At 40.3% G+C, this 13,616-nt stretch overlaps 1 protein-coding gene across 3 annotated transcripts in view; it reads right to left on the bottom strand.

Moving 5' to 3' along the window:
* The window catches only part of CUL2 (cullin 2), a 52,254-nt gene extending 39,542 nt beyond the window's left edge, over positions 1–12,712 (bottom strand). Inside the window, exons 1-4 of one of the 3 annotated variants that reach the window (XM_032982692.2) lie at positions 12,605–12,712; positions 9,154–9,292; positions 2,468–2,570; positions 473–567 (exon numbers count right to left, since the gene is read on the bottom strand). In XM_032982692.2, coding sequence (XP_032838583.1) covers positions 473–567; positions 2,468–2,570; positions 9,154–9,272 — 317 coding nt within the window. In that variant the 5' untranslated portion in view covers positions 9,273–9,292; positions 12,605–12,712. Of the gene's footprint in view, positions 1–472; positions 568–2,467; positions 2,571–9,153; positions 9,293–12,376; positions 12,541–12,604 lie in introns of those variants that run through there. The other 2 variants (XM_032982691.2, XM_032982693.2) reach the window with 2 other exon arrangements.
* Between the last annotated feature and the right edge of the window lie 904 nt (positions 12,713–13,616).

The raw sequence follows: 13,616 nt of genomic DNA on the forward strand, positions 1-13,616 counted from the left end.
AAACATTCACCTGAAAAGACCAAAAGAACACATAGCCTTGTCTGAAAAAATCTCTTCTAGAAGGGAGAGCTGTGTTTTTGCCAAGGTACATGGCTAAGCTTTGAAACAAATCATTCTGGTTCAAACCAGACACTTCAATATAATGCCATCCTTGTAGAACACCTAGGATTATGAGCTACTTCACTGCAGGGTTGAATAGCACCAACATATTTGGCACTGCAACATCAGAAATAGCAGAGGTAGAATATATTAGTAATGAAAGAACAGTAGGAATCATCTTATATAATTACTTCAGTGGCAACCTATTGGAACATTATTTCCTTTTTCTCATGTTCTGCTACCGTAACTATATTCTCTCCAAAAATGACCTGGAGCATAGTGAGCTACTTCTCTCTTTAAGCAACATTCTTGGATTTATGCTGCATATCATTGTAATCACTTCAAAAGTTTTAACAACTCATGCAAAGCTTACCTGTATAAACAGTCCATATAGTCTGCCCCTTTGCTATACTCTTCCCAGTATCTGTGATACATAACCAGTACTTGTTCTTCAGCTTCCAGAACTCTCTGTGATGGAAGACAAACCCCCACACACACACCCCCCCCCGCTAAAATTAGTATGAAAATAGAACACATACACAGAAAGTTATAACAGGATTCTAACTTCAGCACAACAATCACAGCTCTGAAATTAAGACATCTAAGTTTTAACTGATCTAAAGGTAATGTTGTTGCAATGACCAGAAAACTAACAAAACTTAATACCAGGAAGTTTTGGTAAACCAGCTACACCACCTGAGGTTGCTTTATTTTGCATTTAAAAAGAAGAATCTCTATAATGCATTATTTTCTATTCATCTTTACAGAAGTACTTGCTTGAATTAGCAGGGTTCACATTCTGACATCATACTAGTAGGCTAATTCAGATAACTATTCCCTCACTGATGCAAATCAATTTTAAGCTCCTGAAGCCACATGTACACTGAAAGTGTTGCCTAACTATAACTGTTTAAAACCAGTATGCCTTACTGGTTAGACAAGCTCTTATACTTACTAAGAATCCTGGAATAAAACAAGTTTAACAAAGCACAGATACATGAAAACTTAAACACATCTTAGATTTTGTAAATCTAGGTGAAAATCTTTTTGGAATTTAAACGAATTATAATCTAAGAAGTTGCTGATGTACTGAACTTCTCAAAACACATTCATACTTCAAAGGAGTAAGTTCAACAATTTAAACAAATTAGCATGAATTGTGAAGGAGGATGAGATCCTAGGAATTCAACCATAATTCTCTCTACAGTATGTAATTCTAAACTTTGGCTCAAGCAGCAAAGAAGCCTATGTAAAAATAATGTAAAAGAGGAAAGCTAGTAGATAAAACAGAATTGAAAGCGCTTTACTCTGCAACATGAATTTTGCAAAGGTTTTCCAATATTATTTCAAAGGCGAATGGTGGATAGCCAATTTAAAAAAACAGATGTATGCCTTCTGCTACTTCCCACAGCTTCTACTGTGCTGGCACCTGCCTAATTATCTTAAGTGAGCTCATTCAGCTCACTAAATGAGGAAAACCTTTTTTTGGCTGAGTTGTCTGCCAGTTTAGTGAACTGATTTAGTCTTCCAGAGGTATCCTCTCTGCAACCAGTGGAACTACCCGTTAGGATACCCAGTCTACCTTGTCAAATACACAGGTACCTAAGATCAAAAAATAGTATCAAGCTATTTAGCAGTACTGTCCAGAGTTTGCAATTCTTCATTCCCTATATAGACACTAAAGACAGGCGGGCATCTTATTTAAATCTACTTATCTTTTTACTGAAACATAAGGAGACACTGTTCACCATCTTATATATTCAACATGTTTAATCGTGATTCTGTTGAAATAAGGTGTCTTAGCTGACGAGACAAAAGTTAATTCACAGCCGTATATGTATAGAAGTATTGTTATTTGTCATAATAAATAATTTGTCATTATTTCCTCCCCTCCCAAGCATTTGTTATTTTATTTCCCACATATTTCAGAAGTTTTCTTCGGTAGAATATAGACAATAAGTTTCCAAGACACTAGAGTAGACACTTCCATGCTGTAACAGAAAGCTAATAATAAACTATCGCTCATTTGGAAAATGAAGACATCTCTAACTTGTTTGATTATAAGCACTCAACAGAAAAGAAAGAACTTACTTTTCAAAACAACAATTAATAAAGGTTGCTGGTTTAAAAAGAAAGCTCTTTATTTTGTGTTGCATATACATTTATATCTGTACATTGTGTTGTGATATACATGTTACATATATCATATATATATATATATGCGCTCTGCCTCCGGCAGTCTGTCATCTGTGAATTAGTCTCATAAAATCTACATACCTTTATACACACAAACCAAGCAAAGCCCCTTCTTAAAGTAAAAAAAAGACAAAAAAATAGTTACATGTAGATCAGTAACTGTATAGGTTACCTTGTGCAAATGGCGTACGTGATTTTCCAAAAAAATTTTAGTCTCAGTATAAAGTCTCTCTCCAAGAGGTTCAGGATAGGCCACACACAAAGCATAAATGTCTCTGGACTCAGAGTCAAGGTTTGCATCTGCTTAAAGTGTGAAAGTATATCAACAAAATTTAAGATTTACAGAACCTTTTTTTTTTTACCCACATTTTACCATGCATTCTAGATTTTTTTTTTTTTATACAGTTGAGCATAAAAGATAAAATGGATCATTTTCTGAAATTATTCCAAGTCCTGATTTGTGAAGAATCCAAGTTTTCAATGTCAATAACAAATTTTAAGTAGTGGAAGGTGAGAGAATGTTAAAACCAAGATCCTGGAACGTCTTATAGCCCCACTTTGACATGGCTTCTACCACTTATTTGCCTTCTATGAATAATCTATGTCAAAGTGAAAAATGAGCTTTCATCCAAAATTCTTTCTCTGTATCTGCAGCCAGCGTGAAATTGAGACTCTTTTGAGATAACAGAAAGAAACACTAATTAGGTTAAGAGTGAGATTAACCAAGTATGTAGCAAAGCAAAGATGCAGTGAAGCTGACTTTAGTTTCCCTCCCCCATGTCCAAAGCAACTTACTGCCCCAGCATATTCTCCTCAATTTCACAGGTAAAATAATTTTGTGGGACACTGGAAATTAAGTCACTACAATGGTGGTGTGGATCCAAAAACTTTATTTTTAACCATCAACATCATTTTAGTAATCTGGTTTAGATCACAGCCACACAAAACAGTTAAATGGGTAGCAGCAAGCAGTTAAAACCCATAAAGTGGTTTTGTCCCAGAAGTATCTTGCAAAGCTATACTTTTGGTTTGTAAGGTTTATAGAAAATTTTAATGAAGTCACTTGATACTTTGTCTGGAAAAGAATTTATGATTAAGAACTTCACTTTCAGAAAAGTCAATCGAGGATTAAGTCAAGCTTCAGGTGAACAACTGTGTGAAATAAACTAGTTCTGCAAAAATTATTTAAAAACACCATGCTTATCCATTAAATCTAGGCATTTTATAAAGCCAACCATGCTAGAAATAATGATTTAGTATAGATTACTTTATAAGGTAAGCTCTTTAATTAAGAGAAGACATCTGCTTTCCTCTAGTCTACCTAAAAATGCACATGCCTGCGTAAGAGGACGACGACGACATAAGGACACTTGACAGGTCACCTGCTTAGTCTACAGAACAGCATCAAGCTGTCATCACAAGTTTTTCCCAAAAGCATGTTTCATTTTTTATAAAGTAGTAGTACTCAAAACAGAGAGCATACCTATGTAGGACAACTAAATGGAAAAAGCCTTTATTTGGCAACCGAAATCTTTGAGAGTCTAATCTTGAGTACAGCTATTTCATCCATATAGATCACCTTTATTAGAATTCTTCTTGGAATATCAAGAAGCATTAATGGCAACCCCAACAAACAAAACAGGCAATATTCACTGCTTTGTTAACAGTAGTTAGCATTACATTATACCAACTTACAAAGTTATTACCGATACAATACCAAAACAAAGTATTAAATTAGCAGTAAAGAACGAAAGATTTTCTTAAACACACTGTAAAGAACAATTGTTTGTTGTTTTGGTGTTTTGGGGTTTGGTTGGTTGGGTATTTTTGTCTTGGGTTTTTTTTAAGTTTTTTTTTTGGGGGGGGGGGGTGGTGCTGTGTTGGGTTTTTTTAATTGGTTTGTTTGTTTGTTTCGTTGGGGGTTTTTTACATTTTTTTTGCCTCTTTTTTTTCTTTTAACACATTCCCCCCCTCAAACAAATTTTGTCAGTCTAAGGATGGTCCATAGTTGAATGCATCCTTGATATCATACAGATTACAGGCCTCTTCATTACACGAATAAGATTTCTGAGAAAGTAAATTCCAGAATTTGTAATCTTTGTAAGCTACTCACAAACAAAGAATACAAGACTTTTTTTCTCTTTAGATTCACAACCACACTATCCGAATCACCAAAACTATTACTGATCTCTGCTACAAGAGCAACTTACTTCAAAGATAGAGGAAAAGGGCAGTCTTAACCACAACAGCACAAGAAAATAACAGCAGCTTATCTGACAAAAGCAGCAAACATCTCTGAATTTATCTAGCCTCTGTGCCCTAGGCTTCAGTTAGGAGTCCAGATGACTTGACTGCTGTAAACAAGTTTTAGTTGTACTAAACCTATTTAAGAATGAAAAACAGTATCTGTACTCCTTCACGAAAATGTACTTTCCTTATTGTAGAGAACAGTCAAATTTCATTGCAAATGAAGAAAGCTGAATCTAGTATTCTTCCTGCATATGTAACACTCAGTTTTCATACCTGCTGAAACTAAACTAACTGCTTCACCTCAGAAGCACTTCCATATGAACCTCACAGGTGTTTCCCAATCAGCCAAATGATAAAAATCAACACCAAATTCTACTCACTGGATACTAAGTTTCTGTGGATTTCTTCAAAAAAGAGCTACCATGAATCACAAATCACATTACAAAGTAGCTTTGCTACAGAAGGTTCACATTCTTACTCAATTTGTACTAGTTTATTCATCTAACTAGATCTTTCAGTCCAGAAACCAAATTTAAATGTAGTGTTCATAATGTTGTGAATCTCTTCAAAAAATTCAAACAAGCAAACCAACCACAACCTTTGACGGGACATGAATCGTTAATCATCACTGGTATTTTTCCTCCATAAACTTAAAGCACATATTTTCTGTGCTGCTGTCCCTCAGAAGATCAGGAAGACACCTTTACTGTTGAATAATTTATTTTTAATGGTGAAAGCCATCTGTCCTTCCAGTTCACCACATAGTTTTGCAGGGTGAGAAAGGTCAAAGGAAGCTGATGCCAAACTGCTCCTTAGGGGACTTCACTCTGTGTTGAGAACAAGAGCATCAAAAAGCCTTGTGTGATTTAAGTGCTCCAGCAGCTGCTATTTGAGGGGCATTACCTGGCAATGGGAAGGTGAAGCAATTCCAAACTAAGGAAAAAAAATAAATTACTATCAAGAAGAAAATACTGTATCCAAGACCATAAAGTTCACAAATATTGTCTTCAGGGTGGAAAAAAAAAAAAAAGTTAAGACCATATATTAACAGGTAGTTTTGAACAGATCTCTAAAAGACTGAAGTAGAGCTTTTGGATAATTTCTGTGATTGTTGGTCTTCCTCTGTAACAGAATCAAAATTCCTAGGGCACTTAAGGAGTCACAGTCAGAAATAGCCATAATTGTATGAACTTTAGTTGCTCTTCCTTTTTCTCTTTGGGTCGGTTCTTATGTTAAAAATACATGTTTATAAATTTCTGGTTCATCATAGGATCCTTGTAAAATGGGGGATTAGAGGAGGGAGAACAAACATGCAGAAAAATGGAAAAAAGCAGGTGACAATGTTGCACATTTTTAAAATAATTCTGTTTGCAGTACAGCTACCTTTCTCCCTGGGTACTGTTAAGCCTATTTATTTCGTCAGTGGAAAACTCAGAACAGCAGGAAGATCCTGATCTACCCATTCAAAAAATATCTACTGCTAGAAGGTAGTTATCAGAGTGCATATGAACTACGACTCTCTAATCAAGCTCGAACAGCCTCTTAAAGAACACTCTGTAGCCTACTGAACAGTTAGAAGCAGCCTTGAAAGTTATACAAAGCATTTGTAATAACCAAATTATTGTAAATAATATCTGAAATGGAGACATAAAACTGTCACTCATTTACCAGACAATGAAACAACTACAGAAACATTTTATTTCTGCAGAAATCCTTACAGGAAATCTGAAGGTGGCTCAAGATGACTCACAGTTTAAATAAAGTGACATATGGTCTTTCAAGTGATCTCTTCCATAAGATTTTGATTCTTACACAGTTGTGGTTCCCAGCTCATTGCCATTCTAGCACTTCAAGTTTGAGATATAAGCTATGTTTTAAGATAAACTATGCTTAACAACAAAATTATCATCAGCATTAGCAAGAAAACACTATATTCAAGCCAAACAAGTTCTGGGGACGTAGTGAGGCAAAAATTAGTTCTAGAAGTGGAATATGCAGAGCACAAAGCTCTCACCCCTAAAGCAGTTAGTCTGTATACAACATCTGATCTCAGCTGTCTCAAGCAGCACAAGGGAAAGCAAACGCTTCTTAGAATACACTGCTGCAGACTGAAATAATGATTCTTTGATTTATCTTATCTTTTGTTTCCACATCATTCCACTATAGAGAGACTGCAAAGATCAAGTGGTATCATAATCAATTAAATAACCTGTATGAATTTCATTAACACACAGTTCAAATCATTTGTCACCTTTTTATTGTGCTTATTAAGCAGCAGGAAAAATAGTTAATGTGACATTTTATTTAAAATCCCTGTAGATGTTTAGAAACAGATTACTTAAATTGAACTTAACAGAGAATAAAAAGCTAACAAGAACAAGAAGATGTGGGGTTTTTTTAATGCCACATCTTCCTAAAAATATATCATTAATACTTTAGTTTTCTTTATATAGAACAGGGAATAATGGCTTTAAATGGAAAGAGGGTAGATTTAGATTAGATAGAAGGAAGAAATTCTTCCCCGTGAGGGTGCTGAGGCACTGGCACACGTTTCCCAGAGAAGCTGTGGCTGCCCCCTCCCTGGAAGGGTTCAAGGCCAGGCTGGACGGGGCTTTGAGCAACCTGATCTAGCGGAAGGTGTCCCTCCCTGTGGCAGGGGGTTGGACCTAGATGATCTCTAAGGCTCCTTCCAACCCAAACCATTCTATGATTCTATTCTCTATGTTTAAAACATGGAAAAAAGTTTCACACCAGCTATATAGAACTAACAGTTTCACCAAGGTGTTGAATACTTACTGAGCAGTTTGTGTTAATACATAGAGTTTGGTTAAAGGTAGCAGAAGTACTAAACAATCAACATTTAATCTGGAAGGTACAAGCCACATATTCCTCTGGCCATTCAGCCATAGATAATAATCCAAAAGGCTCCTGCCTGTGCCAAATTAGGCACTAATAGTGTCTCTTTCCAAGGAACATAAGTAAGAGATGATAGTAAGGTCTTAAAAATTACATGCCAAATGACACTTCCAAGACTGCTTCCTGAGTCTGCTATTCAGAAATGTTTCCTTTCTGAGGTTCAATCAACTGTAGTAAATCCCAAAAGAGGATCAACATCAGACTTGTATACAAGGCCTCCACATAAGAAGTTCTAAGTGAAACAGCGTGACAACAGGAATCAGTCCAACATCTCATCCCATTGTTATTTTACATTTAAATCTATCTTAGGTGCCCTTGTTTAAATGTTTAGAGCTTTAAGCTACAGATGTTAACCACTTGAAGACTGAAATAGGCAATTCCCAAGTACTGCTTAGAAAGAATGACTACACCCCAATTCGTCAGCACATAAGTGCACAACTAATTAATTTGAAAAGTCTGTAAATTTTAGAGTCATTTGAGCTTGACCCCAAGACAAGGTGAAAAGTCATGCCCCCAGAAGCTAATTACAAAGTTTTAAAATAAAAGAGCTCCTTAAAGATTACTGCACCATAGAGCAAGGCTCCACAAGCATTACGAGCAACTAGATTTTTCTTTTATGTATTTATACACGTGCACACACTCAAAACACAGGCACATGGAAACGCAATTCTGAGAAATGGTAACATTCAGAAAGAGAAGAGGTTTTAGAGTCTAGCTCTTGCACACAGAATAAGCTTATGTTGTAAAAATCTATGTATAACAATCTTCTCAGCAGCTTCTTTTTTCACCCAGAAGAATTAACAAATCAATAAAGAAGTCTAAACTATTCTTTCTCCCTTATAATTACACCAAATTCAGTCAAATTGCTGCAGAACAGCTGCAAAGCCTCTTAACATTCTCTCATTATTCACCACACTGTAATGGCTAATGAATGCATAGATACAGGGCACAGTATAACTGGTTAGAATAGTTACACTTCTTTTAAAGGAAGTTCACTGAAACTTAAATCTTGTAAAAAATTGCAAGTCCATTTCACATGTAAAAAGCAAACCTTTCACTACAACAATGTATGCACAGCTGTGACTTGAACAGCAAGACCACACGATCACAGCTAGAAAGTGTAATTATTTTTAAATATAGTTTAACTGTCAGGAATAAAGAGGCAATAACATAGGAAGGAAAGGAAGAAGGCTTTTTGTTAGCTCTTGCTATAGAAGTGTCCCTTATGGTAGTCATCAGTACACTCAGAAGTGCAAAGAGGGAGACATCTTTAAACAGAACAACCTCACCACTCCCCACACCCCCAAATTCAAAGATGTGCATTCTCTGTCTTAGGTGTTTCCTCTGCTACACACACACTTAAGCATACAAGAAAAGCTCAACAGAATAGGGGAAATTCGGTGCATGTACTTTTGTGAACAGCAATAACATAAGGTAAGTATTAAAGCTACTAAATGTAACTCAGACCAATTTACTTTTTATTACCGTGGTGATTTTCACATACAATACTTCTCAAATATGCAGGATTTCTCATCGCTTTCAACATATCCACTGACTCACATGCTTAATAACAGATACAACCTTACAACGAGCTTCTGATCAAGACTACTGAAACTGTTAAATAATGCAGGACTACTCTGTGCTAAACACATCAGACAAACACATTAAGTCATATTTTCACTTAAAGGATACGAGAAGCGATCATTCCATGTTGCTCTTTCAACATAATCCAACATAACAACAGCTTTAATTGTTGTTAGAAGTTTGTTCCATGTTTCATCAAAGTCAACTACTCGTGGTTTCAAGGACATTGTGGGGCTTTAGTGTTAATCTGCAGAAAAAATTAAACATGTCAGACAACATTGCACAATCATTTAAAAATAAATACATTTCCTTTGAATTTTTCAATTTAAACTTTGTACACTGTTGCACCACTATGATACAGCAACATGAAGAACACCCACCCCACTTCCCCACCCTCCAAAATCAAGCTCAGAAGCCCTTATTGTTAACATTATGGAATGGAACATTCATGTTGCATGAATAGCCGATAACATCAATTAATCCAGCATTGTGCCTCGCGAAGTTCATCACCTTACCAAGCTGCTCATTAACAGTCCCATATGAATTTTCCTGTAAATTTCTGTTTGTTCACTTTTATGCAAAGACTGTTTCAGCTGTATGTGATAGAATTTTGGTCAGGAACACACTGAATGTATTACCAGAGTATTTAAAATTACTACCATCAGTTTGTAGCCTATGTTCACCTCAAGCTTTCATGAGACATTTCTGGTGTTATATTTAAAAAGCCACAAAACCCGAAAGCTTTGATCAGGATGACAAAAAGAAAACACATCAAAACACAGAGCATTATGCAGAGCTTGTGCAGCTATGGCACTGTGCAGCAGGCCAAATAGTGAATTCTTTCAAATAAGATATGGCTTGAAAATACAGAAGCTGTGTTAGCAATTTCATATCAAAAATACTAGAAGAGATTTATCAAAAGGAAAACATTAAATTACTGAAATAAAACTAGGGAAAAAGTAAGGTAATGTACAAAAAGAGGTCCTGAGAGACACAACTGTGAAGGCCTCATTTTTGTTTCTATTTGTCTCTGTCCTATGCACGTAATCTAGAAAGGACCTGATGTGTGACATTCCATGGACAAAGCAAGTCTAGTTCCTGCTCAGAAACATGCCATTGTAAAACCAAAACAAAAGTGGAAAGAATACTTCTATTCCCATTTTAAATAGATGGACAAGTAACTCTTGTCTTCCCAAATTTTCAAAGTCAGAAAAGAAAGCTAGTGACACACTTTTAGCACAAGAGACACACCATTATAAGGGAAATAATTAAATGTCATGCTAAAAAACTACTTAGCACCCAAGTTACTACCTTAACCTCTACTGGCTCTTTATTTTTCTCAGGCAGATTGGTGTACTCAAACTGCAGGATACATAGCTTATCAGTTTAAGAAAAAAAAAATAAAAATCAGATACAACTGTATGCATGCAAAATGCCACCCTGACTAACTAGCCAATCTCCTTAAGTGCTGTGAATTCAGGAACCTTAGAGAGTTGTTTTCCTCTACCTGCAACACAATAGTTTCCATTTAAAATGTAATCAATGTATTACCCAACTCATATTTGCTTTGATTTCATAAAGAAACTGAGTAGCAACTAAGTAATATTGAAGAAGTGGTATTATCCTAGGTTTTACAAACAGAAAACTTTTTTAAGAACTAAAGCTCAGTAAGTGGTGCATAAATATTTGCAGTTCAGAAGAAACATTTGTTATATTCACGACATGATTAGTCCCCTTTTGGAAATACAAAAAAAACTTCAATCCATGTATGTCATTAGCAGCTTACTACACAGAAAATGTGAGAATTGACAAAACAAATATATATCCATCAAAGATACTAAGTTGAAAACCACAAACTGATGTATGTTTCAAAGAACCATGAACCTCAGTTAAAGTAAACAGTAGTAGAGCTCACTTCCAGGAGGGCAAACAAACAAACAAAAGCAGTAGTCTTCTAAAAGCTTTAATATTATTTTCCTGGAAGACAGAGTATTTTCAAGCTGACACCACTCCCACTCCCACCCCCCCCCAAAAAAAATAATCATGGTCCACGAAAACTTTTAAGACTCACATGAAATTCTTGTGGTAATAAAGTTACATGTAGTTGAGTGTTAGATTATAGATTGTTCTCTCTGAAACACTCTTGGTACCTCCAAGGTAAGATAATCATTCTTTCACAGATAAGCAAAAGTGAGGGGAGGAAGGAAGGGTAAAGAAAAAGTCTTCCCTACAATACATCACACAGAATCAGTAACACTGTGTTTAGTATCACCCAAACTTAACAATATATGAAGCACTATGCATCCATATACAAAGGTATTCTGGAGTTAAATAGTTTAAGACAGAGCTGACTTATCCGGCATTCTCTTACCGCGTTCACATCAATATGAATTTAAACTTGTTTTACAGACACATTAACAAACACAGTGTAACTTTTTCTGTAAGACACTGGGGTTTTGGGGGTTTACTGTGCTTCAGTGTCTACAGCATGCAAGCTCAACAGCTCAGAATATTAAATGTACTGATGCAAGTAATCTCCATGGTAAAAATTGTAGCAGAGCAGAATACCTACCCTAGGGTTTATACTAATCAGGGGGTGGGAAACCATACCTGTTTGACAAGCAGATAGGTAAGCAGATACTGTTAAAACACATTTACACATGACAATAATGAAAGGATGCTGCTCCCATCGCCTCAGTCTTTAAAACATAGCGCTGTCATACTGAATATATTTATTCACGCAAATAAAAGGAGGGGTTTGGCCAGCGTCAAAACATTCCTCAAATTTCCAACCTGTTTAACCATCTCGAAAATTAATATTGCAAGCTACTGGTGGGTGAACAGCCAAGGGCAGGAGGACCCGCGTCCAACGTGTAAAGAGCAGCGCCTGCCCCCCCGCGGCCCGCACCCCCGTGGGCCCCTCCAGCAGGCCGCGGGCCGGGGCCGTGCGCTCCCCGCCTTCCCTCACCCCCCAAAACAAAAGCGAAACCGGCCTAGAACGCAGCGAGGAGATAACCAACCCCGCCGGAGAAACCGCACCACACCATCGCCGCCGGGCAAGGGCAGGACTGGGGGCAGGACCCGGTCCGCGCCCCCCCCGGGAGGAGGGCGCTGCCACACAAACCACGCCGAGGGACGGCTGCTCGGGGCGGGCCCGGCAGACCCCACCCCGGGGGGCGGTGGGGCCTCGGCTCCCCCACATGCACACGGCCCAGCCCCAGCCGCCCGTGGGGATGGGGACAGCCGCCCCCACCGCGAGCGCGGGGCTCCCTCCCCTCAGCCCGGCGGCGATCCCGCCCGGGCCGGGCCGGGCCGGGCGAGGGGCAGTTACCTGGAGGCAAGGGGCCCGAGTCAGCGACGCCCGCCCGCCGGCCTCCCTCGCTCGCTGCCCTGCGGCCGCGGTCCCTGCCCCGCTCCGTCCTCACAGCGCTGCCATTACCCAAGCCGCTCGCCCCTCGCGCCCCGCCCCTCCGCCGCCGCCGCCGCCACTGCTGGGGACAGGGTGCGCCGAGGCGCGGCCCCTCCCACCTCCCACGCTGCCGTCGCGCTGCTCCCTCACCCGTCGCACTGGGCGCCGCCCGCTGCCCCTCTGGGCTCTCCCCCCTGGGGTGATAAGACGGGCGGGGGCCGACGGATGCCGGCGCACCGTCACTTTCCGACCCCTCCCCCCCGCCTGAGGAGAGGCGCTTGGTACGGCCCACCCTACGGCAAGCACGGACGGCCTGAATTCCCCGCAGCGCGCCGGCCCGCGGCCGCACAGCGCATGGGCCGTCGGGCCCCCGCGCACGCGTTGCTCCTCCATTGCTGACGGCGCTCCCACCCGCGCAGGCGCTCTGCCCGCCCGCTGGGGCCGCACCGCCCGAAATGGAGCCGCGGCGGGAAGCGGCTGCGCCGACCGTCCCCCTGCCAGCCCCCCGCCCCCCTGAGCGGCTCCGCCGGGCGGGTGGTGTCGCGGGTCGCAGAAGTTCTTTGGGGGTTTCCCTTTTTCCCCTGGCGGTGGAGGCGTCTCCGTCCCGCCGCGGAGGGAGCAGGCGGCCGCCTGCCCCCGGCCTCCAGCGGGGACTTCCAACCACGAGCAAGCCGCTCCCAGCACCGGCTCGGGGCGAAGGGGCTCCGTGCGGGGCCGGCCCGGCCGCCGCCTCCGCCGCTAGCCTGACCGTCCCCTTGGCGGAAAACGGCAATAGTGTTTTCAGCTCGAAGCAACTGAATGAAATCACGGGGGAGACAAAGTAGTTTAACGTCTCGGCGTGCTCTGAGCGCGCGTACTTTCCGTGTCGGGGAGGGCCTGTCCCGGTGAGGCGGACACCTTCGGGGCTTGCAGCGAGTCGGGACTAAGCGGCCATACGCTCCTCAGAGCGCTCGCAGCTCTTCTCCCTTATTTGCGGTAACTAAAGCCTGCTTCCTACCGATTTGCAGGAAAGTGGGGGCCTGCTTCCCGAGCCTCGTGCCAGGGACAAAAACTAATTTTTAACGCTGTCTCCAGTTTTCATGGAAGAAAGGCAGTAAGACTGGCAGATGAGAATGATGCCAAAGTACCTCAGAAAACACGTAAAACCATAAAAAGTTAGGTG

The sequence above is a fragment of the Tyto alba genome, unplaced genomic scaffold (genome assembly GCF_018691265.1).
Source record: "Tyto alba isolate M040663 unplaced genomic scaffold, T.alba_DEE_v4.0 Super-Scaffold_38, whole genome shotgun sequence".
Lineage (NCBI taxonomy): Eukaryota > Metazoa > Chordata > Aves > Strigiformes > Tytonidae > Tyto > Tyto alba.